The sequence below is a fragment of the Phasianus colchicus genome, chromosome 20 (assembly GCF_987193195.1).
Source record: "Phasianus colchicus chromosome 20, bPhaCol1.hap1.1, whole genome shotgun sequence".
NCBI lineage: Eukaryota > Metazoa > Chordata > Aves > Galliformes > Phasianidae > Phasianus > Phasianus colchicus.
In genome coordinates, this window is record NC_143455.1 from 10,449,089 (window position 1) to 10,476,318 (window position 27,230).

At 47.2% G+C, this 27,230-nt stretch overlaps 1 protein-coding gene across 3 annotated transcripts in view; it reads right to left on the bottom strand.

Annotated features, from left to right (window-relative positions):
- The window catches only part of ABCC3 (ATP binding cassette subfamily C member 3), a 43,372-nt gene extending 16,754 nt beyond the window's left edge, over positions 1–26,618 (bottom strand). The window contains exons 1-12 of one of the 3 annotated variants that reach the window (XR_016459106.1): positions 25,851–26,244; positions 15,424–15,600; positions 14,413–14,538; positions 13,440–13,577; positions 11,702–11,827; positions 10,880–10,941; positions 9,579–9,710; positions 6,069–6,287; positions 3,996–4,173; positions 3,287–3,448; positions 2,172–2,264; positions 679–886 (exon numbers count right to left, since the gene is read on the bottom strand). Coding sequence is in view for 2 of the 3 variants with exons in the window: in XM_090122028.1 (XP_089978154.1) it covers positions 679–886; positions 2,172–2,264; positions 3,287–3,448; positions 3,996–4,173; positions 6,069–6,287; positions 9,579–9,710; positions 10,880–10,941; positions 11,702–11,827; positions 13,440–13,577; positions 14,413–14,538; positions 15,424–15,600; positions 25,851–26,081 (1,852 nt within the window). In the remaining variant the exon portion in view is untranslated. Of the gene's footprint in view, positions 1–678; positions 887–2,171; positions 2,265–3,286; positions 3,449–3,995; positions 4,174–6,068; positions 6,288–9,578; positions 9,711–10,879; positions 10,942–11,701; positions 11,828–13,439; positions 13,578–14,412; positions 14,539–15,423; positions 15,601–25,850; positions 26,245–26,495 lie in introns of those variants that run through there. The other 2 variants (XM_090122029.1, XM_090122028.1) reach the window with 2 other exon arrangements.
- Between the last annotated feature and the right edge of the window lie 612 nt (positions 26,619–27,230).

Sequence of the window (27,230 nt, forward strand, 5' to 3'; positions counted from 1 at the left end):
CAGAACCGTGGTAAATACAAATGAGAAGTGCTTATCAAGCTGTGGTTTGGCTGCATTTCCAGCACTGCCCAATCATGTTCTGCCATTGTAAACTGCAGGCTGACTTTTGACAAAGCGTTCATCTGCATGCTTCTGTGCATGCAAACCATACCTCTCCGTGCAAAAGGGATCGTGGGGGAATGAAGTGGAAAGCAGAGGAAGAAAAGAAACAGAGGAAAAAAGTCATTTCAGAATTGGTAATGTCATTCTTTTTTTTTTTTTTTTTCATTAAATAGGTTAAAAAAAAAAAAAAAAGCCTGCTGCTAAAACAGTACTGTAAGAAGAAGGGAGGTGGAAATGAAATAAGGCCCTGTACTGACCAACAATCACATTTCTTTGGTGAGAACTGCTATTCAGGAGTATCCGTGAGGCTTCAAATTCTAGTTCCAGTTTGTTGTGGGAAATACTCCGAGTGGCCGAAGTTCTCCTGAGACAGCTGCTCTGTTTCCAGGCTTTACCAAGAAATACTGGGATGCAAAAGGGCTGTACATTACAAGGAACCTTGCTTCAGAATGTGTGAAAAACTTTTTTTTTCCCCAAAGGGTATTTATATTTTGTTCCTAATTGGGCAAATAGCGAACTTCCCATTTCTCCTTCAAGGATGCTCCTGTGCAATGCAGAACGTCATGCAGGTGCAACCTACCAGGAATGGTGAGCTGATCCACGCGAAGTTGGACAACGAATTGAGATAGGCAGATTTTTTCAGCACTCGCAGCTCATTCTTTCTGATCTCCAACACTTTTTCTGAGAACGACGGCTCCCAGGCATACAGCTTCAGCACCTTAATGCCACCCAGAATCTCATTCATTAATTTAATACGGGAGTCTTTATACCGCATTTGCTCCACCTAGATTGGCAGCAAGCACAGGAGACAGCATGTCACTGGAGTGCCTGGATGGGAGCTGTAAACACATTGCCTCACTGCTACCATGGCCTTGGCTGTTTCTAAAGAGGATGTGAAAGGAGATTAAAGAAGTCAGACTGTTATCCGTAAGCTCACGGTTGCAAGTTTATATCTGCAGAGAAACTAGGAGTCAAAGAAAGTGTTTGAAAAGATGAGCACAAAGGCTTTCTACTCATCTTCACTGTTAGGAATTACATTTTCAAAGCCGCTTCTGAGAACGATTCAGAAAAAGTACTGCCCTCCCTCTTCCTTTGATTTCATCAGACGTTTTCCTGATACGCATGGCTGTATTTCTCATGGGATGTCCTGAGCTCTGTGGTTACTCCTAGTTTATTTTTCTTACATACCCTAGGATACAGTGCTTCATTCAGCTACTTCAGAAAAATGAAATCCCTTCTCAGCAGGATAAACAAAATGAAAAACTGCATTCACACACACCAAGGCAGGGCTCTGAGCACCTCGCCATGGGCAAAGGGAAAGGAATGCTACTGCTAACGTCAGCACCCCAGAGACTTAACACAAAGTCTGCATGTCCTCTCAAGGCACGTCATAACAGCCCTGGTCACTGAGTGCAGAAGTGCCACCACCTGGACTTGTTTTCCTACTCTCACCCTTTTTACATCAGTGGATCGATTTCTTTTTAAAGCTTCCAGCCCGTCCCTGAGAGGCGGCACAGCACCTCTGTTCCTCCATTTGTGCAGCACAAAGCCAGAGGGCACTATCATATTGCTTTTTCTGCCTTTCTTGACTACAGACAACTGAGGGGGGAGGGAATAAAGGATATTTTTACCTCAAGGTAATGATGCAAATTTAGCCCAGCTCAGTAGCAATGAGAATCGACACTGGCCATTAACATAAGAAACAAAACGCCAGGTTTCAGCTCCCTCTCTAACAGCAGTCATTCCCAGCTCCAGGAGCAGTGCCTGCCTTTCCCTAGGGTTCACAGAGAGCTGCTAGCTGAAGGGACGTGGAGACACAAACTTCTTGCTAATCCCAGCAGTCACTCCAGCAGCACCAGTCGCTGAGTCAATGGCACACCTACAAACAGCATTCAAACCACTACAGAAAAGCTAACGGAGAGGGTGTGGTTATTAAATATATTGGTACAGTCTTGCTTGAAAGAAAATTGGTGACACCTCAGTAACGACCGTGACATCATCAACGCCTTCACCTCTCATAGCACAGCTACAACCTCAGATGATGCTTTCTCTCTCTGCTGATACCTTACCTGGTATGCTCTGGTTTTGATCGCTACCGCAGAGTTGAATGGGATAAGTAAAACCATCACAGCAACTCCTGCCAGCACAGACGGCCCGAGAGCCTGGAGTGAAAGAGAAGAGGGAAGCTGTTGTACTGGAGTGCAGCATCCCCAGTGGTGAACACTGAAGAACCCGCAGGTTACTGAAGCAGAAACATTGCCTCACTGATGAATGTTTGAGACAGACAGCTGAACCCCTCCCAGTGAAGGGTCCTGGTTTCACAGAATAGCTAGGATGAGGAGACAGAAAAATAGACGAGCATCCACTCTGAGTTCGATGGTGCCAGCACTGCTGATGGCAGCACGCTCTGCCATTTACCTGCTAAGTGGCTCCCAGCAGGAGGGGAAAAGGTTTGAACTGATGCAGATACGGAGCTACTGAGTCAATACAGAAAGGGAACAAATAAGCTACAGAGAAGGGATTTTTCCACTGACTTCTCTCTGACCCGGGAACTGTAATTACAGAATTAGCCCGGGTCCCGCAAGGTGGATAAAAGCACACGGACCAGCAGAGCAGTACCTCGTAAAGCTGCTGCAGCTTTATGGCTCTCCAGAATAAACCCGTATGGTTGTGTTGCTGCTACTGCTCTACACAGATTAATCACAGGGAAACATCTTAAGGCTGAAAGCCAATGTTAAAACTGAATATGAAATAAACAAGAAATTTCACTGAAGGGAATTTATTCCAATTGAGATTTACGGATTTATTCCATGTTGACTTATTTACATGGCACAACATGATCTTTGTATATGACTCATATTTCCTTTTTTTATTTTTTTTTGTTTTCAATCATTTTCTTCAGGCTCTCATTTGTATCAACTACTGGGAATACTGCGACGAGTCCTCAGCAGAGCCCACCAAAGCACACTAGGACAGCAGAAACATAAGGGATATCTTTTGCTTCAAATGCATTACCTCGCCTGCCAGGTGAACAAAATCATTAAGAAATGAGTTGATTTTGTATAGTTATCATACCAAAACAAGGCAGCACAAGAAGCACATTAAAAAAAAAAAGGATTCAAAAAATATGTATATGTTTGCACATCACTTAGAACATCTGTGAAGGAAAGGACAACGTCTGTACCTGCCAGAGGAAATACAACGCCAGGCACGTCTGGAGCGGTGCAGACCACAGCATGTTCAGGAAAGCCACCAGATCCATGAAGCGCTGGGCGTCCACTGACATCAAGTTGACGATTTCTCCAACAGTAGACGAGCGCTTTGCTGAGTTTGTGATGACCAAGGACTGAGGAATAAGAGACATTCAGGGGGTTCTCAGTCTTGATACATCCAAGGAAACACGGAGAAGAAATCCTCAAACATGAAATACAACACTACCCAAGAATGTGCACCCCAACAAGGACCCAACGACTCACACAGACATTAACTCTAAACAAAGAACGAGGCTTTGTGACATGCCTTGCTTGTGAGCACTTCCATGTCAGGCAGTTTGTAGCCCTCTGAAGAAAACCCAGCTGGAGCTAACCAAGCCATAGCACAGACACTATTCTCCTGGACCACTCAGCAGCCTGAGCCGTGCCTGCGACTGAGCAGCTCACCCACACTAAGTTGCTCATTCCCAGAAAATTCTAGAAACTGCAAGAGAGGTACTCTGAAAAACTCACTGAAAAGAGACAAACAAACAAAACAAAACCACTTTATTTTTTTTAAATTGATTTCCCAGAGGCTATTTTTCTCCAATAAGCCTTTTTGCCTCTAAGCATCTCAGAGCTGAGGCTTCTTTCTCGGCTTTATACTCAGAGTTCTGGACCATGAAATGCTTCCAGTCTTACCTTTCGGTATATCACTCCAGTGATCCCAGTTCTCAGCCTCATCCCAGTAACAAAGCAGTACTGGAAATGCTGGTGAAGTATGAGGGTCTGCAGCACAGCACAGATAAACATCAAAGCCGCAATCAAAAATCCCCACCAGGCTGGGGCATCTTTGTTCTTAATGAAGCTGATTAATACACTGTTTTTCAGAACATTAGGGAAGGAAAGGAGAAGAAAAAAAAACCTACAGTAAGTTTAATGGGACATAACATAGCTTCCCTCAGCCATGGCATCCTGCCACATCCTCCCTCTAGCCACAGAAAGTAAACAGGACTCCAGGATGCAATCTGAGTTACAAGTTCAGTCAGCCAACATCGCAAAGGCTGTAATATTGCAAAACCTGAGGCTCTGCCAGTGAGAAATCTGCAAATGAGCCTGCAGAAAATGAAATGCACTGAGGAAGTCGAGGCCTCCTCTGAGATCCAGGGATTAAACAGAGGGAGCAATGCATTGCAAGGTGCAGCTTTCCCAAAAATCACGTTTGTGATTGCCAACTGCTGCCCAAAGAACAGAATTTTCAGAGTAAGAGAGGAAATTACTTGGTTCCACCGCTCAAATAAGCAGCAGGGGGGAAAAACACTTGGAGAAATGCAAAGAGCCCCAAAGCCTTGCTTTAGAAACAGGAGGTTGCTGCAGCTTTCTTTCAGTCTGAGACCTTCCCCTCATACACCACTCATTCATGCTCTAAGTGCACTGCTTCAGAAAAAAAGCAGCAAACTTTCTAAAAAGATTACTGAGTCTCAGGGAACACAAAACTTTTATGTGCAACCCACCAGACAGCCATGGCTTTTCCACTTTCTCTTACCAGCAGCTGTGCAACTTCCATGACTGCAGGAGTGCAGACCTGAGCAGAAATCCCCCCTTTATGTCCTGAGATATCACTGACAACATATCCAGGAATTTATGCACATTTGAGAAATTCCCAGAACAGCTTACGTCTAACATGCTCTCAGAAGGAAGCCAGCTGCCTCCTCGCTGGGGACGCTGGAAGAAGGCAGACTGCAAGCCATTAATGTCACTGTATTGGGCTGGACCCTCTGCTCAGCAATTTCTGGGTAAACCACAACCACCCGCAGAACAAGACGGTCTTGGAACACAGCTCCAGCACTGCTGTTATTTTAAGAGCCACTCGTACAGGAACAGAGCCCTCTCATTCCCCATTCCCCACATCCACAGCCCCATCCAACCCTGCTCCTCTCTCATGCACTAACAGGACTGTGCACCTTAGCACAGATTTAGACACAGCTGGTGGACAGAAAGCCACTGCTGCTCTCTGAGATGCTGCTATTTCCACCGTTCTGTTCTTCTCAGCTAATGGTTACCTCGTGATGTTCTCACCTGCAGACTACCACTAACAGGGAGAAATGTGGGGATCATGCAGACTGAAGTGCAGATGTTGCAGGGAGAATTTGAGGACATAGTTTTTGACAATATTTTTCTCCCTTTTTTCTCATTTTTTTTTCTTTTTTAATTTTTATTTTATCCCAAAATTTACTGAATCTGTGTATCACACATTCTTCTCACTGTGTATCACTAAAAATGCACAAACTCATCTAGAAGCTCCAAAATCCATCCCAGATGATAGCAGCGCAGCCAAAGCACGGCATTCTCGAGCACCACACTTCATTTGTGTTGTCACACTACAGCTGCCAGCAGCACCAACTCACGTGGGTATCGGATGCACAGACTGCTGGATTCAGCAAGCAGTGCTCTGCTTCCATTTCACAAATAATCTTTTAGAACTGGGAAGAAATTGCTTTGGACTGCTACGTGGCACCACAGGTGATGTGCAATCCAAAGCTGTCTGTTGGCGAGGGGTGATTTATGAATCTTTCATTTCAAAGAAATGTGCCCAATTTGCAGCTTCGTCCACAGTAGGGAGCCCCTGTCTGAGGGATTTCAGTGGCAGGGTGGGGGATCATACCATGCAGCACCGTGAGGGAAATGAGTTATGCATTTCAAAAATAAATACTGCTTGCCAAAGCCAAGCCTCCATTGGGACTGCACACAGAAACTGCTCTCACAGAAACCAACCTCAGCAGCTGAGGGTTGACAAAAGAAAGCAGGTCTTGTATCAGCTTGAAGAAGGAGCCGATTAAGAAGTACGGCCCAAAGGTCCTCATCAGAGCTTTGAGGAAGGAAGGCTTCCTATTGTGCCTCTTGTCCCTGATCAGAACTTCTGCTTCCTCTGGGCCGTCACCAACGTGGTTCAGTGCATGGTTAGATTTCTTCCTGTATGTCACATCTTCTTTCCTAGGGGAACAAACCAAACAGTCAGAGACGCTGACAGTGTGAACATCACCGCCCTGTGCGTACAGCACTAACATCTAAGGTAATGAAAGCCAACCCTTCTGCAAAGGTCTTTGAGACTAACCAATGAAAAATCCACCCCAAAGGCACGTGCTGCTCTCTAGGGCTCCACGTGGGGCTTCTAAAAGCATCTCTTGGGTTTAGGTGTCTGACTTCTGTTGCTTATCAGTACAGATTGTGTGCCTGGAAAACTATTTCCACCATGAACTGTTCTTAAAGAGCAGCCTAGCAGCTTTGCTATCAGAAAGCGCCAAATCACTGTTAATTCTTGAGGACCTAGAGAATAATCCCATGAATGGCAGCCAGGAAGTTTAAGTCCAAGTAGAACAACGAGAAGGAAATTAGAGTCTGAGACACGTAAGCCTTCCAAGAAGGGACAGATGGAAAAGAGACCCTGGAAACAGGGAAGACTTATAAAAAGGCAATTGAAAAATTACTTGAAAGCACTACCAAGTGTGCTTGGATTTATGATTCTTCGCACAGAGCATGCAGATTTTGTTGGAGCTGGCTGGATACACAGCCCAATAATTCCAACAGCCTGTGAGTGTTCAAAACGACCACTGTGGCTAACAGTCCACAGGCAGAAACTCGTTCACATCATTTCAAAGGAAGAAATGTGCAAATCCTCATTTCTTTGCAGCACGGTCTGAGGGTGGGGTAGGGGACCTAAACCAGACAAAAAATCTGTTTTCTCTTTCAGATGAGAACAAGCAGCTTCACCTTTATTCTTGCAGATCAAACCTACAGAGTTTATGAGCAAAGCTTTATTTTCTGGCAACCAGGCCATTAAGCTCATTGAAGGAGAAACAAGACTACTTGCCTCTGGCTTTGTGCTATTAAAAATGTTTATGACAGTCAGCTAACAGCACTGCAATAGTTCTCTTGCAGCAAAAATCCCACAGGAAATACAGTCCTGGTGTTTACTACAGGTAGTTAGGTGAGGTCAGGGCTTCAGCACTGTGCGCCTGGTCGCACCCAGTTCTTTCTCAAAGCAAAAGCCACGTGCTTAGCTTCTATGAGGTATAGCTTGCAAGACAATACATGCTGATTATCCCATGCGAAACACACAGATTTCTCACCGGTAATAACAAGGCCCTGAATCTCCACATCATCACTCTCCAAAAGCAGAAGGTAACCAGAAAGAGGCCCCATGGGTTGCAGCACACCCTCACGCTTCCAGCACAGCTCCAGCTCCACAGCAGTGCAGCAAGAGAGCAAGCAGGGATTTCAGCCATACAGCCACAGGAGCAAAAGCAGAGGGAAAGCACTACCAGCGTGCTTCACTGCCTCCAATATTACCTATAACAATGACTTGAATCTACACCGGCTGAAACCCACACTGAGCTCTCCTGTAACTCATTAGCAGACAATCAATTATTAGCAATTATTTAACAGTAATTCACGAGAGTGGTTTGCAAGAGAACTGTGAAGCAATATGCAAAAGAAGTTTTGTAGGTTAAGGAGATACAGGAATGTGATAATCATTACAATTAAGTAAATCTGAAGAGGTAGCTTGCAACTGATTAAATTTGTGAAGTAAATGATTACCACATACACTGCTGTTACGTTCTGTGACACTCTCTACACACGCACGACCGATTCAGTGTTTTCATGCCATAAAACCTTGCTAATCAGAGTTTAAAAGAAAAAAAAGCCTTTCCAAGGCTTCCAGCCCATGGCTGCCCATGCAGATTTAACACAACGTAACTGAGAATGTCCACTTACAAATGAAGAATCAGTAAAGCCAGGCAGTTTTTAGAGTTATTGAAACCCAGCAATGCACAGTACAGTTTTTGCTTTAGTTTTGCTCTTTTTCCCCACCTGAGAATGATTAACATAGCCTGCATTTTACCTGAGCTTAATACAAGGCAGAACGCACGGCTGAATTCACTGCCAACTGGGCGCAGCCGACATGAAGCACCTCCAGAGCACAGAGACACAACCCCAGGCACGGCTTCTGGTTTTCCAGAAAAAGTTTTCCTGGACCCTGGGTGCTTCCACACAGCGGATGTGCTCTTACTATGGAAGGCCTGAGGGTGCAATTTATCCCTGTGCAGCAAAGGCCTGAACCAGAACCCAGACCAGGCGTGTCATTCCACACCATCAAACTAGAGACATTAAGAAGGAAAAACAGAACAGTAAAACCACAACCACAGCACATGCAGAGCAGGAGTGGACGAGCCGCTGGTGTGAGTGCTGGAAACCTTTCAGATGTTAGCTGCAAAGTAGAACTCTTCACAGCACACTGAGCCTTGCCAAGAAGCTTATGACTTTCCTCATATTATCACACAGAAGGGTCTTTCCAATTTGGCACGGATACGCACAGAAAATAACAGAGGAAAGCCTCCATATGGAGGAGAAATCTCCACAATGAAAGGAAATGGAAGCACAGGCATCCCCCTCACTGACATTTTTCATCTGTAACGCCCTGTTGGCCCATCTCTTTGTTTGGAGACATTTTGGACACTGACCAGTGGGAGAAGGAAATGCAGTTGCAGAACAAATGACTTCTTAAGATTAGGCTGGAACGGAACATGTAGCAAAAAGGATTTCCTCCCCAACATGGATGTAACTATATGCAAATTCTGACCCTCATTCCATTTCCACAGGAGACAAAGGGAGTTTTGCTGCTCACCTCTGAGGCGACAAGAGCAGGGGGTCTCAGCCCCAGGAGGGACGTCCCTCTCCTATACTCTCCCTTCACGTGCTGGGAAATCATCATTTCTCATTTCTTGGAAGTGCAGAACTGTTTACTGCTAAGAGCCTTAAGGCTAAAATTAATCTCAGGTGAAAACCTCACAGCGGCGATCGTAACGCACTGCTCCTGATTTACGGTGCCCAAAAGCTGTGTTCCAATGTGCCCAGGAGGGATGCGATTACAGGGTTAGACATCCACCAGCCCATAATGAAAGCTATTCTCCTTCTGCACTCCAACCAACTCACCACCTTCCATTTGTACTTCTTCAGCCCTTCTCCACACGGGAACGGCACCATCTGCCCGCGCATATTTCAAGCACCTAGCAATAACACGTGCAGGTCGTGCACAGGCCCCAGAGGGCTGCTGCCTGCCTCTGCCTACACATCTTTAAAAAAGCAAATCTGACCATTAATATTAATAAGGAACAGATGGAAATAGAGGTAGACGTGTTTACTCGGCTTGTTTTCGGGGATGAACAGCTCATTAGCGCTGAATTGACTCATCAATCTCCATTTGCAAATTGCTGCATTACTTACTGTTTACACTCTGCTTTTTCTTTGTCCCATTCTCTACTCAGTTTTTGTACAATATTTTTTGAAATATCGTCTTCGTTCAGTGACCACAAATCCTTATCTTCAAGAGGCTTTTTGTAACCAAGAATCGCAAAGCTGCAAATACAGAGAAAAACAGTCCAACTCAGTTTGGCTGGCAGCACCTAAAGAACTGCAACCAACTCTGTGGGCAGCTAACAGAAGTAAGAGCTGTACACAGGAAAAAAAGGAAAAACAACAGCGATAATTATGCCTGTATTTCCCTTTATTCCTTACCTTGATGTTTGCAGTTAAGGAAAGGACGCTAGTTTTGATCACATGTATTTGACTGAAAATGTCACTTTAGAAAAAAAGGGCAATAAAAAACAACATCCAGGAGCATTTGAATTAAACTGTGATGTTAAATGAAAGCAGTGAAAATTCAGAGGTAAAAATAATCGAAATGAACTGTCAGGGACAAAAGAAATGCAAAAGGGCAGCTCACAAAAGCCGAAGGAAAACTAAATTGCTCTCCCCAAATACACGAAAATTACAAATCCTCAACTCCAAGGGACATTTTGCCAAGAGACACAAACGTCTCATTGCCATAAATCCCTACAGCAAAGCTGAACACTCAGAACTCTGAAAATTCAGAAAGATCTCACTTTCACCAGCAAGAATTTGACGAGGCTGTGGCCAGGACAATGAAGTTACACAGATACAGGATCAGGATCTCAAAACTCTCAACCGCTCTGAAAAAACCGGGTCTCATGATGACCTTCAACATCGACTCACTTCTTTATCACAGAGAGGGAAAAAACCCAGTCCCATCTGTGACTCCTTAGCACACGTCCCAGAGCACAGCAGTCGCAACAGTTGGTAGTAATCACTGGAAAATATATCCCAATTTCCTCATGCAAAGAAAACGTGCTCGTAACAAAAGCATTCACCCAGGAGCCTCAAAAGGAAACGACGCATCTCAGGCGCGTGAAGTTTCCAGTATTTTCTCCTTGTGCTCCACAATTCTGCGTGCTGCTTCAGGTAACGCTGCAGCACCAGCAGGCTGTGCGCTCGCAGCCATGGCAACTGCTGCCACTGATCTGCAGGTGAGACTGGGCAGCACGAGCTCTCTAAAAGTGGTCTGCAAACGTTCATGTTCTGAAAGTGCTGACAGTGCTGTCATGAAAGAACACCCAACGTCAACTACTTGAAGGGGGAAAGCCTCCCCGTGGGAACTCTGTACAACACATTTCACAAATAGAGCTCACGGCTGTCAGCTGTCCGACGCTCCGAGGAGAGAAGCTCACCTTGTAAACCACCAGAACGTCAGTCTTGAGAGAAAGCCCGAAGTTAACTCTGGAGAGGGATTCTGCAGTGAAGTTATGCAGGAAGAAGATTAAATCGAGGCGACAGGAAATGAGTCTGCGTATTACATGTACGCACCTAAGGTCTAACGAGACATTAATTGATCCCTATCACTTCCCAAGTCGTGCAGATCCCCCTTCATCTCCACAGAACTCTTCATACACTGCCTTTAAATCACACTTACATAAAGTGAAACGTCATTTTACAGATTCTGAAATGTTCATCCAAAAAAAAAAGAACGGACTCAACTTCCCTCTCAGCTCAGTTTGAGCAGAAATCCAATTACAGAGACCAGTCGATGAACTGCAGAAGAAACCTGACCTGTGACACACCGATATCTCCTGTTATCCATGGTTCTTTTCATATCTGCTCTCAATACATATAGAACTGCTTTATTGAGTCAACCCTTTGAGAGTTCAATTAACTCTAAAGGAACGTTAAGCAAGTAGAAAACAATCTCCACAAAAAAATGGTCCTGGAATAATTAATATAAAGGTTTAGTTTTCATAAATTACTTTATGAAGCAGCACGTAGGAGGGATGCTTTCTCTGTACAGATTTTGGTCATTACTGCTGGCACACATAATAGAAGAAGGCTTCAAATCCCAATACTGCTCTCCATGCACATTGTTTCTTAGGGGGATCAGCAGCTACAGCTAGGATCTCAGTGACACTCCAAAGCTTTTTTCAGTTACAAATATTCTCAGTGGAACTCTCATGGCACGATATAGTAAAATTGACATAAAGCAAAATAAAAGTACTTACAGGGTCTGTACCGGCAGGGGAAAAGAATGGAGGCTTTTCTTTAAAACATGAAAGGATCAACTCAATGATTAGCAAAACAAAATAGATGTAAAACGTGGCAGACCTGAACCTCTCATTTACGTGGTTCTGAAGGGAAAAAAACACAGCAAATAGGTTTTATTGTATTTCCCACCACAACATACATGCACACACCGACTGCGTCAGGTCTGTTAGCACTTCCTCTCTTCCCCCACAGCTGAATACTGCTCAGAGTTGCTAGCAGGAATTATCTAACAAAAGTGTGCTTGTACGCTGTAAAGCACCTTGGTAAACGCTTATCTCCACGTTGCTTTTCACTAAATTCTGTCAACTTCAAAGTGCTTATGCACCTTCACTGCATGCAGACATCCCCTGGAATCAGGGCTACATGACATCCTTTTAAATTACCTCCAGGGGTTCTTGCAAGATCATGTCACATAGGAACTGTCAACCCAGATCAGAGAACATCCATTTACTTTTTACGGGCAGTCAATGTCAAATGCTTTCAGAAGAAATGAGAAAACACTGCACTGTAAAGTATCAGTTCCATCTGCTGCAGACATTTCCTTTCCCACCCATATGAGTCTGCAGTTGACTTAAAACTTCTTGCTGGGAGGGTATATCCCCTATGCAGCTCCCTCATAACCTCACGTGGTGGTGAATGCTCTCATTGTTCAGTGGAAACCTTTGGTCCTGAGGTGTAACAGAAAGAATATTCCATCCTCAGCAGTTGTAAGAACAGGAGGGATGCTGCCCACACACATTCTAGGACTCTGCCCTCATAATTTTAAGTTGATAAAGGAATCAGCCATTGATAGTCCATCATTTGCACTTAATCACCAGTACTACAGCTTTAAAATTGATTTGAAGTGGTGCACGAGAGGGTCTCACCAGGACAGCAAGCACCTCCAGACCATCCTCTAAGGTTTAATTCAGCCCCCACTGGAATATTTACAACAGTTGGACACAGCAAGATCCTTGGGGAAAGGATAATGCCACTGGTGGTAATAAATAAACTAAGTGTATCAAATTCACCAACAGAACCAGCAGTGATTTAGATCACTTTCACCGAGGAGCAATCACCTTAATGTTTTCCAAATACTCCCTTTCGTTCTCAGGCTTTGATGATCTAATCACTGAAAGAGCCTTCGCCCTACTTAATGAAACCTGTTCCTTGGAAAAACCTAACAGCATTCTTAATGTGGGAGATCTGGCCGTGCTTCCAGGCAGGAATCAGAACAGCCCGGGTTTCTTTCCTCTGCTGTCTATTTACAGACACAGCTGGAGTGGAATGTCCTCACCGTGAGCTGACAAAAGGCCTAAGGAGCTGCACGACATGGTCAAGAAATCTGAACAAAAAAGGAGGGGACGGGGCACTTAACAAGAAAAAGGGAAGAGAAGGGAGACAGACAGATGGACAGAGTGAGAGCCTGTTCTTACACGTGCGTGTGCATATCTGCACACATGGGGCTGGTACAGCCCTCGGATGTCTAACAGGTTTCCAGTGCCTCAGGCTCAGAAAAACCCACATTTGGCATTGCATGAGAAACCCCAGATCCCCTCAAGTTTGACAAGTCTGCGTCGAGGCAGCGGAACCAAATTCCTCTTCCTGGCAAATCCAGGTTTGGATCTGACTCCAAGCAAGGCGATTTGTTCCCTTGCCAGAGATGTTAATACTGTATTTCCTGTCCCCCAGGTGCTTACAAGGGTGGCACGTTACCTGTGCTGTTGTAGTCATGATCTTAGACCAGAAAGGCCCCATGGCACAGAACACAGACAAAAACCAGAAGATAATGAGCACTCCAGAGGACTGAACTCCTCTCAGTCTTTCGTACTGAATCAGCAAGGTAGCTAACAGCTGTGAAAGGCAAGCACAGAGACATGAACAGCCCGTCCCCCTGCCGCCCTTACTCACACTGGCGCCGGCAGCAGGACGTGGAGGCAGGTCCTGTCACACCTGCACAGAACTCGGTAACAGAACTCCCTCTGTCCCAGGGAGGCACGGAATAACTGTGAAACAACCTGGTTCCACCATTTTCAGAGCCCTGCTACAGAATCTGATTTTCAAACCAGGCTTTGTACCAAGGGCCATACACAGCGCAGTATTAACTACAAATACATTAAGCAAATTTAAGACCTGTTATTTCTCCTATCCAGATGGACAACCATAACTTGTCTGGAAAACTGCATTAAAAATATATTAATCTTACCAAGGGGATAAAAAACTTAATGGGCGCATTTTACAGCTTAATTCTTCACATAACAGCCCCACGTCTGTTTGCTATCTTAGGCAAAGAAAATTTGGTTTCTGTTTAATGGAGGAACAACCAGCAAATAAGAGAGAGTCTGACACAGTCCAACACAACCGAACAATGCACAGGCCAAACTCAGTCATATTTCCCTGCTTCATTCCCACATTTTCTCCACACTTGCACCACAAGCCTGGAGAAATAGATAAGAGCAAGGCAGAACAATCTCTCCATTATAAACATTTCAATTGACATAGGCAGTCTGCAGGAGAGACACATCTGCAATCTGTGTCTTTTTGATTGGCAAAATCTGCTTCAGTAATATGAGTACGGACTCAGTTATGAGAGTAGAGGATAAGACAATAAATGCAAAGGAACCTCCTTCCTCCCTCACCCACGTAAGAGTTTTCCTATCAGCCACCATAAACAGAAACAGCTACAAACCACAGTGATGCCAACGACCAACGGAGTCACAAAATACACTGGTGGTGGTGTTCTGCTCTGCAGGAGCTCGTGGAAAGAGTAGAAGAGATCTGCCCAGCTCACACACCACAGCAGGACACCAAACAGCTGAAAGCAAACAGAAACACTATTTGGTGAACTCATCTCCAGGGGGAATCAGGGCTACAAAACCATTACGATTCGCAGATGCCCAGCAAGACAAAGCTGTGTAAAGAGAACAACGCTGCTACAGCTGTATTTAGGCTAATGGAACTGCCTCACTGCACACAGACCAAGGATCCAGCCTCAATTGTTTTGCAAAGGATGCACAAACACAGCTAAGAGAAAGATTAAAGCAGTGGCCTTTTAGATTCTTTCACTTTTTTTCTGCCCGCACTATCCAGCTTTAATTGGAAACACAGGCAGCATCCTGCTTAAAGGCAGACATGCTCAGAAGCAGATGCCTGGAATTCTTCTCTGGGATAACCCAGTTCTCTCATGGCCAATGGAAAGGACTTGTTTGCTTTCCTTACACCTTGTCATTTCTAAACCAGAGGCACCGCTGACATCAGCCACCTCTTAGGCACAAGATATGGATGAAAACACGTAGCTATGAAGTGGGTGTAGTGGCTTGAAAAAACACCTTCCTGTGCAGATTTTCACAACGAGATGAAGTTTTCACTACAGCTACCTTAAGGTCTTTGCTTGGCAGCTTCGAGTGGTGAAGCATCACGGTGTCAGCCCACCATGGAGGTGAATTCTCTTCTGCAAAATAATAAACTCTTCATCCTACCCAGAAAGGTGTGCTTGTGGGATTTCCTGGCAGGTGAGCCTTTGGAATGCCCCCTCGGAAATTCGTACGTGTGCTGCTGTTTCCTCTAAATGCGTTCTTCCCCATAAACCAGAAAGAATTTTGTCTGAGCCCCACCTTCAGACTTGCTTTGGCACTGAACTGAATGTGAACTCACAAACTCAAACCTGCACATCACTTGTGGAGCACTGCAGAGACCTTACCGTCTTGAACCTGCTCAACACGGACAGCACAATGTATCCTCTTTTAGAGCGCTTCAGGTACAGGAGATAAAAGGGTAATGCGGTCCAGAGATAAATACTTGGGATCCATGCCAGGATGGTGTTCTGGAAACACGGTGTCAAGTCTGGACTGTCAGTGTGGATCGAAAGATTTGCATCCTGGAAAAAAAAAGGAGACATTAATTAACAGATAGACAGAAGCTCCACCAACTGGAACACCTGCTTGAAGCTTTCCAAAAACAGCTATTCTGACAACTTGGGGTTAATGTGTAATCATAAAAGCTCCAGCCACAGTTATAAATACTGGGCAAAAGCTTAAAAGGAAAAAAACCAAACCACTACAAAAGACACAAAAACTTCTGCCCTCCCGTGTCTCAGAGCCAGACCTCCACTCTGCAGCACACACACGTGCTGTATAAGCCTTGCTTTGCTAAGGCCTGGTTACAGGTGATGGATACTACCACATTTCTCAGGGATTCCCAGCCTGGGCTGCAGCACCTAAACAAGGGCTTTCTCTCCAGCCAAAATCCTGGACTCAAGAACTCATCCAGCAAGAATATCCAGCACTGGAGCAAACAAACAGATTTAGATAACAAGTGCATGCCTATCCAGAAAGAAACCCTGCACTTCTAACATTTCATCCTTCTTCCTTATGTGCCTCTAATGACAATTATTTCCTTGTTCTGAACAAAGGCAAAAGGAATACATTGAACACATAAGAGGAACATGGATTTCTCAAAGGCATCGCTAGCAATGCTCTCCAGCTGTGGCCCAGGGCACACGACTCTCCTGCAACCTGTAGCAAAGGATTTGAATGCACCACATCCAAACACACAGCTATGCAAGTTCAAACTAGAATAGAAATTTCAGTACAGCTAAGGGAACTTGTTTTGAATCAAACCTATTAGAAATTCACAACTTGTGTTTAGCCATCCGACATGTCATCTTCAATCTGGTAGATAAATACTGACTTGCAGGAAGCTACTTTCCTCTATCAGTAACAAGCAGATGATGAAACTAAGGTGTGCTGAATCACAGGTATCTCTGCCCTAGGATCACCTGTACCCAATTCTGGCAGGTACGAGCTCTCAGCAGACATCTGTTTCGGTCAAGCCTCCCCAGCCCTTAGAAACGATGGAGTGAGCACTCCAAATGTATGTGCTGAAGGAGTATTTCCAGGCCTGCTTTTTTTGCCAACACAAACAAAAAGATCAAATGCTGACAGTAACAGCTAATTTTTGGAGAACCGAAGAGCCACAGTGTGCTCGCAGCCCTTGATCTTGGCAATGGACGCTGAAAGGGCCGTGCATCACTGCTTCAGCCCACTTAACACACTTAAGAGGAGCTCCTAAGCATAATGAAATGACACCTTGGCAGGACGCAGCACGGCTTGGCTGAACTGTAACAGCTTTGTCACTCAGTGCTTCAGCTTTGGCACAAACACAAAGTGGATGGCAGAGAACTCTGGAAGCACAGACAGCTGCTAGCTGTGCATCTGAGCTGTACCCTCAGTGCCCCGGACCAGCAGCTCCCCAGCACAGGAGTGGTTCCTTTCGAGGCACACGAGCACCCAGGGGAAGAAAAAATGCTTTAATTTCCTACCCAGCTTTGTCCAGACCTTGGGGAAACTTCAGCCTCGAATCAACACCAAACAGGCAGTTATACTGCAACTCAAATACAAGACCAAAACCAAACACAGCTCCAGCCTCGGACTCAAACTATTTCTGTTCTCCTCCAGTGAGAAGGTCTCTGGTGGCTACAGAGCAGATAATGATTAAAAGCACCTTTTTAACAGGATGAGCTCACCAGCAGCTCCCTGCCTGGGGCAGGGATGCCCTCTGCAAGGCTGCAGCTGAAAGGCTCCCAGTTCTAAATCTGGCACTTGTCCACTCTCGTTTATTCAACAAAATGCTAATTTCCTCTTTAAATTACACGTGGTTTAGCAATGTCTTAAGCATGTTTGCAATCCCACTCTTTTTGCTTGCTGGAAAACATCCTGGGAAAAGGAAAGCTGAAGGATAGCAATAGCTGGGCACAGAATTAAATGAGGATTCTGTTTACAAGAACATTCATTGAAAGAAAAGCACTCTTAATTTAAACCTTTCCTATCGGACCAGAATGCTCAGAAATGGTTTTCTGTCTGACAGCCACCGAAAACTGCCCCACATGTCCATTAACTCCAGGCTGAACACAAGCTGGCTATTGTATCTGAGACACAGACCGCACGGCTGCCAAGCCATTTTAAGGCTTTCATTAACTCTTACTTAAACTAGGCAAACGACCTGAATTTTTGAGCATAAAAATACAACTGGCCAGGAAACAAAAATTCTGCCGTTATAAAAATAAATAAGTAAAATTTCAGAAAATTTGAAAATTCAGCTGAATTATCCCCAAGAATGAAAGAGGAACCAATTCAAAATCACACAGAAGCACGGCTGGCAGCCCGGCCAGCGGCTGCTCGGGGCTGCAGGGCGCTGGGCGAGGAGGGACCTCGCGCAGGGCAGGGAGCTGCACGCCGCTGCTCTGCCTGTGTTCTGCCGGGGGCTCTGCTAGGGGACAGGACCTCAAGCACTGAAGTAGCAGAACTCCATACAAATTACTTGCTCCCAAGACGGACCGCAGTGGACAAGCACAGCAGGAGCTCTGCTGAGTTACTGTCTTTTTTATCTGGGAATTTGAAAGCCGCCTTTCTCACCAAGCTGGAGCTGCTCTCATGGAGCTGCTATAAATCAGTGCTCCACTGTACCCTCCAACACTCCAGCAGCCACTCCATCCCAAAGCCACACACTGGGTCAGGACACGACACGAAGTTTCAAGGCCATCTATCCTGACCAAACCAGCACTGTTCAACGTTGCTAAATACCCTTCAATCAGCAACCAGGTTATAGGACTCCACCCTGGAGAACAAACACCAGCAGTGGGGGCCAAGGGGACCAGCTCTGTGACTCTGCCATTCCAGCTCCTGCCCTCCCCTGCCTTTGCCAGTCCTGCACTCTGCCCCAGTAAGCAGAACAGGTGAGATGCTGATTGCAGCCAGCCCTGCCTGCAGGTAGGAACCCCCACTGTGAGCTGCTGCGCTGCAGGGTTTTCTTCAGCTTTGCTGCTGAAACTTGCTATCCAACTTCAGCGTATTAGACGTGTGATTCCTCAGCTCACAGCTCTGTGCTGCAAGATTAGAGGTCCTTGATACAGCTTCCCAGCAGGTCAGGGGTCTCCTAGGGCCAGAAACCTATCATCAGTAGGGCATTCTGCTGATCAGTTAAGAACAGCACTTCCACAGCCCTTCGGCAGCCCTCCATCATACCCACAGCTCCAGCCACAATCCCTGAGTAAGTGTGACCTCTGTGCAGTCGGGCTGACGTGCAGATGACCAGCTAAACCCTTAACCTCAATTTAAAAGATGGTATTCAACAGGGAAAGTTCTGAGCAACATTAAATCTGCTCTAACGCTTAGTATTTCCTATTATGCTTTCCCCTCTGGAGAAGAACAGCACTCTTGAAAAGACCATTCTTAAAACTGATAATGCCTACAAGGGAAAGAACAGAACAAAGCAATATATCTCGGGCTTCTTGCACATCGCCCCTTACAGCCTTCAAAGAAAGAGAGGAGCAAACTGCCGAAAGCCAGGCTGAAAAACAGAAGCGGAGAGATTTCTGCCCATCCCTTTCCCAAACTCCAACAGTGATACTAAGACAAAGTAGTGGCTCTGGTCCTGGTTTTAAGTCCAAACCAGCTCCTACTGACCAGAGAAGTGTAAAATCAAAGTGCCTGACACAGGTTTGAGCCAGCACTCAGCTGCTGCCAGTCCTGCTGCCCACACAGCTCACAACAGGGAGCTTCCAGCCCTTGGGAAGCCTTCCACCTTCTGTACCCAAGCAGTTACCTTCACCGAGCGGAAAAATTAATACGTGTTTTTTCCAAGAATACTAGATAGCAGGAAGAACTGCAGAAGTGATGGAAAACACAAATTCATTCTTTATCTGATGGGAATGCGAAGGCTGCTGTGCTGATGTCATTCACACCACACACAAGGTTAACACGTGCCGTGCCACTGATCGTCCGCTGCTTATCGCTGGTCGGAAGGTTATTTAAGATTAAAAAGGAGATTGGAAAGCTGACTGCAAAGATAGGCAGGAGAATGGAAATGAATAACTGAGACTCTTCCCTGCAGCAAACAAAGATGAAATGGTGCCTCTTGCAGAAGCGACTGATGGTGAAAGTCCAGCGCAGAGCAGAGCAGTCTCCCTGCCCTCCACATCCCACCCGTGAGTCCCACCTGCACAGCCTGGCAGAGGAATAACGATGGCCTCCTCCCCAGCACAAGGCCTGCTCCAAACACAGCAGCAGAATTATCAGGGCTCAGCCACAGCACAGGCTTATCTCAGCCCTGCTGCCTCCCCTCCCACTTCCAGCTGTTATCCACCCCCCTCTTTGGTCCTTGCTGCTACGATCCTCAGGGTTAACTCAGTCCTCACTCGAGAGCACAAACGCAAGCAAGCTCCCTGCTCCACTTCCGCACAAGGCTGCCAGTTTCAAACAGTCTTTTCAGAGCAAGATCATCCATTTACGTCTCCAAAGGAACAGTTTCACTTTTATGCACGGAAAGAGTAACACACTTTGTTCATCTGAAGCAACTGCTGCACAGCTCAACTCCTTCATGTGCTACACAAACCTTTTTTCCTTTTGAAACAGGGCACAAGGAAAGGCTGTTCTTTCCTGCAACACCGGAGCAGTACTGCCTGGGGCTGAAAGCAGTGTTAAGCAGTACTGCAATAACCAGGAAGGTTTTTTTTGTTTACAAAGCACTGCAATATCTGTGCAGCACCACTACAGGTACCGCAGTGAGGAAATGCTGCTCACACCCTTCCAGTTGGTTTCTCTTCCCTTCTCCTTTAAGGGGAGGTTGCCCATCAGTGCTGTGAGGCCAAAAAATCCAAGGAGAAAAGAAAAGATGGGATCAGGTGGGCGTGGAGCAGGGAAATGCCCATCACAGAAACCAAAGGCGAGGCAGAGCCCTCCTGGAGTGCTGCTCTTGCCCAGCGAATGGCACGCACAGCTTCCATCCACACCAGCTCAGCAACGCGAGCGTGAAGCTTAGCACTTGATTTTCAGCACTTATAAATCCCGTATTTCTGAAAGAACTGTGTTTGTCCATGATCTGTACAAACATCCTGTGAGTGAATCTGCCCAGCAGGTGCTGACAGGAAGAGGAGCACCGCTGGTGAAGAATTGCTGCGAGGCAGCAATGGCCCAATTGCAAAACGCTCCCAGGAAACGCACTGCAAATATCCCACAGCAGCAGGGCTGCACGCTGCCATACAGAGCTGCCATCTGGAAAGCAGATTTTTGGAAGCCACCAACACGTAAGTAAGGGGAACCATCTCTGCATTGGTGTGGGAGAAAAAAAAGCGAAAAAAATACAGATAAAATAGCATTGCTACATATGGATATTACTACCAGTACCAAATTTCCATCAGACAGCTTAATATCGGCTTCTCTGTTCCTCCAGAAGACATCTTGCTTTTTCAGAGGAGACAAAATACAAAAGCCAGGAGTTTCTAAATGCTTTTTGTTCCGCTCTCATTCCTCTTTCTGCAATAAAAACCAACATCCAGAACAAGGAGAAGTTTTTGCTTTGACTTCCCCACGTTTCCAAATGTACAAAAAGGGAAAAATAAAAAAGGAAGACAACTACACGAATAAGAGGAGGGGGGGATTGCAGGAGCCATCATTCAGCTGGGGGCAAAAGGAGAAGGGCTGAGGCAAGAAGTGATGACCACGCACTGTTTATTGCATAAGCACCAAACGTATTTCTGTGCTCTCAAAAAGCTCAGAAAAGAAAAATGAATTGTTTCTGAAACTGAATGACTTTGCAACTGGAAACACCTCCTGTGAAACATTTTTTGTCCTCCCGTCATTTCCCGCCGCGCTCCAGTTCAAAGCCTTGTGACACCAGCACGTGTTGTCACCACCAAGGGCCCCAGCCCTTCTGTGCCACGGCTGCCCCAGGCACCAGGGGTTGAGCTGCCAGCTCCGGGCACAGCACTCTGTGCTGACACACAGATGTGTCCCCTGGCAGACTGCTGCCTGCCTGCTCTGCTCTAATGTGTGATGGGCAATGGCCCGTCAAACGCACAGCCCTGCCAGGAGACAAACGGCCATTGGCTCACTGGAAAAATATCAACCATTTCATAGGTTTCTCAAATGAGTGGTTTTTTTAATTACATTTTAAACAGTAAGAGCCTCTTCATTTTAATATATTGCAAACACACGATGAAAGGAAAGGGATCTTCAGCAGCATTGCAATTTGTACGGCAGGTGGGAGAGTCCCATCCTGAAATGCTTTGTAACTGCAGTGATAAAGCAGTTCCACTTCAAGGATCTCCTCAGAAAGTCATTCTTTATCCCAGCTCTCACTCCTGTGCAGCTCCCAAGCCCTGGACACCTCTGCCTGCACGTCTGCTGGCTACATCACTGCAGCTGAATCACTCAGAACTGCCACCGGGGAGAAGCAGCTGGGCTGGGCTGAAAGCTGAAGAACCTGACCTGGGATCTGCTACAAGCACCAAGTCCCCCTCTGGGGTTCAAGTCACACCCAAGCACAAGGGGCCTCATCAACCTCCAGCAGGCTCCCAGCCCACAGCTCCCCCAAGGCATCCTCCACTTTTCCTGCCCCACGCTCCAAGAAACACCAGGGAAGGAAGGAGGAGCAGCACCTGCTGTCCAAAAAGCCTTTGGGAAGCACTGCCCACAACGCAGGCAGATTGCCTGTCCTGCCAGCATGCTGCCTTGAAGGAAATGGCAAATGCTGATTTCCTATAAAGACATGAGCAACCACATTCACACACTGTACTGAAATGAACGTCATTTTCATGAGCTTCATTAATTGACACTGTCATTGAAGGATGCCACAGATTATTGACATTGGCAGCCTTCACTGGTGCTGTTTCGCTCACAAGTTTCAGACCCAGACTTTGTCTTTCCCAGACAGATTTGAAGACAGCCTGTCCTTTACAGAGGAAGGATAACAGCTCCTTGCTAATACTTCAGATCTAAGGACAAATATTTATACTGCTGTTAACACTGCAGAATTAGATGCCCAAATCCTTTACTAACAGCTCTGCTCTAAGTCAATTCAAGAATCCTAACACCCTTTGAGGATTTAAGCTTGAGTACTTAATTGCTTTTAAGTTCAGTATGGTACCAGCAGAGCCACCTTTAGTAAGAGAATAACCTCACAGACCTGATGCCTGAAGGGACCACTCACTTATCTGCATCTCTCACGCAGTACAAGGCAGAGCACAGATAACAGATGTGAGAGTTTGTGGTTTATGTAAGCGGGGCTCTGTTATCTCCAAGTGGGTACAGTAAACAAAGATCACATGGAGATCTGTATCACCTTGAAGGATCTATAAATGTTGTGTATTCATCACAGCATGGCTGGAGAAGCTGACAGATAAAGAAGAGCTGCTGTGGGCCAGGCTGCCCTGCTGCCGAGTCTCTCATCTGCTGCTCCTCTCACCCTGCTGCTGCTGCAACCAGCCTCGCTGATACTGTAACAGAAGAACTGAAATGCCATGTTTTAATATTAATTCAGGGCCACACAACATAAGGTCTGGTGGGTTTTTTTCTTATTTTTTTAAATTAAGTTATACATGTGTTCCAAGCAGTACTTTTTTGGCATCTCTCTTGAAAGAAGCATTTTTCTCCTCCCACACCTATCCTAAGTCATCTTGAAATAAAAAAAGAGGAAAAAACCCACATTTAAGCATGGCACACGAGGAAGCAAGGAGGGAAACCATGCAGAGAGGAGAAGTGCAGTGCGCTGAGCCAGAGGAGCTGCATTTCCAGGGAGCAGCACGACCTGCAGCCCAAACCCACCAAAATGTCACAGAGGGACTCAGACCAAAGGACTGCATGCGAACCCAAGGGTTGATGGGGTGCCTGTGCTCCCACACAGCAGGCTGTCCCACAGGCGAGTCGGAGGTGTTGTTTAGTTTAGAGAATTGCTGCAATTTCCTGTAGAATTACTCAAGAGTCTGCGGATGAAGAATGAGACAGCACTTCTCGTGGGACAGACGTCTGTCAGCAGAGCGAGGCACACGCACTGCTGGGGAGCAGGGAGCTGTGGGCAAAGCGGGGCCAAAAGGAACAAACCCAGACCTCACTGTAAGCGGCCAGAGGTCATGGCCTCTCACTTGAGGCATCACTTTGTGCTCCCATTTCCTCTTTACGCTGATAAAAATAAAGGACAGAAGCCCATGTTTCGGCCTGGGCACACAGTGCAGTGTTAATCCAGCCCATCATCCCAGCAGCCGAGCGCTGCACGGCACCGAACGCTTTGCCCTCACAACAGCCACAGAACCATTTCACACCCGGAGCCTCTGAGCCACGGGAAGGCAGTGTGCCTTTACAATGGAAAGCCATCGGTTTTCTAAGCCCAAGTTGTTTCCTTGGCCAAAAGATGCATTTCCAACAGAACTCTCCTTAAGAGAGCACTGCATTCACCTCTGAGAGGAACCGCTCACGCTGTACGTAAGCATGAAGGTGATAACTTGCAGTGCCTGCTTCTGCAGAACGGATCTGCGCCACGTTAATTGCCTCAGCATTCCAGCAGTGAGTATGTGACAATAAAACAGGAGGCAACTGTGGACAACAGCAAATAATGCACCACAGCACCGTGTGTGGGTACATGCTATCACACACACCTTTCCCAACAGCATTTAGAATGGGAACATCGCCAGGAAATATTAACAATTAACTCTGAATGCTTAACTGAAGAATATAGGGCATTTCTAAGCGTGACGAGGTTGCCCACACTGTAAATAAAGTTCTAGTTGTTTCTCTTTCGTGCGCAGAATAGCCTGCATTTGTGTCAGTGACTTGCTGACTGCACGTTCAACAGGTGAAGCAGTAGCTAGAAGGCACTTCTAATGTGACCTACAGTGTTTTCTGCAGTTTCTTATTTCCAAGATGGGTTGAACAGGAAATCATTTTGCCTCTGTGCAAGCACCAAAAGCCAACCCTGATATTCCCAGCAAAAACCCCTGCCTTGCAGAAGGTCCTGAACCCTTAACGCTTCTGATAAGCCAAACATTCCAAGATCGATCAATCATCTGTTAAAGGCTAATTGAGCTCAACCTAAACATTTCTGTGGGCTACTTTTGAGCTGTTTTGTTTGATTCTGACCTCCCTTCGATAGAACACTATCACAGTGGGTTTAAACTTCAAAACAAGTAAATGTCTGAATTGGAAGATCAAGTTTCCTCTTGCTTTAAACAATCTCAAAATTGACATCAGTACATTATTCAGCTTCCAAAAATACCCAAAGTCAACTGGACAAAATATAGGGAAAAAGCCTAAGTTCACCAGCCATGAAAAAGCAAACATTAATACTGGTTCACGTTTTATCAAAGTCTTGATCTGCACCACAAGGCTGAACACCATCCGCATACATGCACAGTAAGTGCCTTTCATCACCTTCTGCCCTCTTCAAGCGGATACAGCAAAGTCTAAATTTATGAAGTATTCTGCCTGTTATTCATCATCAGCTTACCACGCTGTCATTAATGCCAAACACTGCACTGCGAGGCAACAGCAAGAAGTCTGACCTCTGTCCTTGGGTACTCTTCCCTACGGCCCAAAAACCAGGTACACAGACTAAAGTGACAATAAATCAAAAGGTAGCCTGGCTAAAACATGTTTATATTGCAGGAGTAACTGGAATAAAGGACGTCTTCGAGGTACGAAATCACACTGAGCTGAACGACCACAGCAACCAGAATATTTTATCAAAAGAACACAACACATCCTGTTGAATTTCAAGCTACTGTTGGACTTGGATGCAGCAATGATGGGGAAGACATAGCCAGAACAGTCCCACCCAGCCCTGAGATTACAAGGCAAGCTGAATGCTGCCAAAACCCAGTGAGGTGTGGCTGTGCTCCTACAGTGACTGCTGAAGGGACAAATCCTGCAGTCAGGTGAGCAGTGCTCCCCAAAGGAAGCCCCCCATGTGCCTCAGGGCACATTACTTTTCTATCACTTCCTGCAAATCTAGCATCAAATAGCAATGTCCCAGAGGAGGTACTGCCCCGAGGACAGCATGAGACAGCTCAGCTCAGCACAGGGTACCACATAACAGTGCTGCACAAAGAGCAGGATGACACCTACCTACACTGCACACATACAGGCAGCACAGCTGCAGGAACGCTTTGCATGAGCACAGCAGGCGCTGGCTGGAAGGCTGAGGATGCAGCAGCAGCGCCAGCACAGCCCCATGTGAAGGTGAGAGGAGCTCCTGCAGCAGCAAGCAGCAGCAAGCAGTGGTCTGCCTGTGCTCGTTCCTGCTCTGTAAGTGTGTATAGTAGAAATGAGATGAAAATAAGACTTGTTTGAGCAAGCTTACCCGTACCCACCGTGTGTACCAGTGAGCGTGTGAAGCGCTTGGAAAGCAAACCTGAGATGAAACAAAAACCAAACCAATGGGCTTAGGGCAATTCAAAAGTAACTTCGAGACAGATCTGAGCAAGGATGAGTTCTGCTCCGCAGCCGGACCCACAGCCAGCTGTGCGCGCTGCTCTGCCACAGCTTCCTCGTAGTGACCACGTGCGGCCGTCATCAGCCATCCTTCATTCATCCGAACTTCACTCAAAAAGTCCGTGCGGGGAAAGCAGCCCGCAGAGCGGGGAGGGGCGGCGGAGCAGCAGCTCCCGTAATGTTCCCGCAGTGTCCCGCACCGTTCCCGCAGTGTCCCGTACTGTTCCCGCAGTGTCCCCGCTCGGACCGCGCACCGCCCCGCGCACCGCCCCGCACACCGCTCGCAGCTCCACGCTGCCGGCCCGGCCCCCTCCCATCGCCTCCGCGCCTCGCGACCACCCCGTGCAGAACAAAGCGCGGCCCGGCGGGGAGGAGCGGCGTCCCGCAGCGCGGCTCGGTGCGTGCGGGGCCGGCACACCGGGCGGGACGGCCGCGTCCCGGCGGGATCCGCAGCGGAGCGCCCGGCCGACTTTCCCCTCAAAGCGAGCGGGGCGGGCGGCACCGCGCTGCTTACCCAGAAGCGGGACCCGCAGAACGCTTCCATGGCCGCGGCGGCGGAGCGGAGCGGAATGGAGCGGAACCTCCTCCGGGCCGCGCCGGGCAGCGGGAGCGGGCAGTGCCGGCCGGGGGCGGGGAGCTCCGCGCCCACCGCGCCGCGCCCCGCCCTGCCCTCGTCCCGCGGAGCTCCGCTCGCACCGCCTCCGCGGGGCCGCCCCGGGCCGCGCGCTGTCCTCGTGCCGTGCGGGGCGGCCGGGGCCCCCCCTGGCGGGCAGAGCTCCCCCTGGCAGCGCCTCTCAGCCGCTCCCGGGGCGGCCCGTTGCCGGCTCCCTCACGGCCGGAGCGCCGAGGTCGCCCGCTGCCCGCCCGGCTCTGCGGTTTCCCTGCCGCACGCCCGCACCCTCCAGCTGCCGTTAACGTGCTGCGGCCGCTCGGCTCTCCGCCCGCGGCGCGGGAGCCCCAAAGCCTCCCTGAGGCCGCATGCAGCCGCGCTGCCCGGCGCGGTGCAGCTCCGGGGCTCAGGGTGCGCGGTGCTGCGCGGTGGGATCTCAGACGCTGGCCTCAGTTCCCTTCTGTTTTTTTAGTTTTAGTTTTTTAGTTTTGCTTTTTCCTGCCTGGCTGCAGCCTTGCCTTCCCTCAAGTATCCCAATATGGAATTGCTATGGTTGGAAATGACCAACAAGGTCACCGAGTCCACCTCCAAACCCACCCCCACTGACCGTGTCCCCCAGCACCACAGATCCCCAATAGC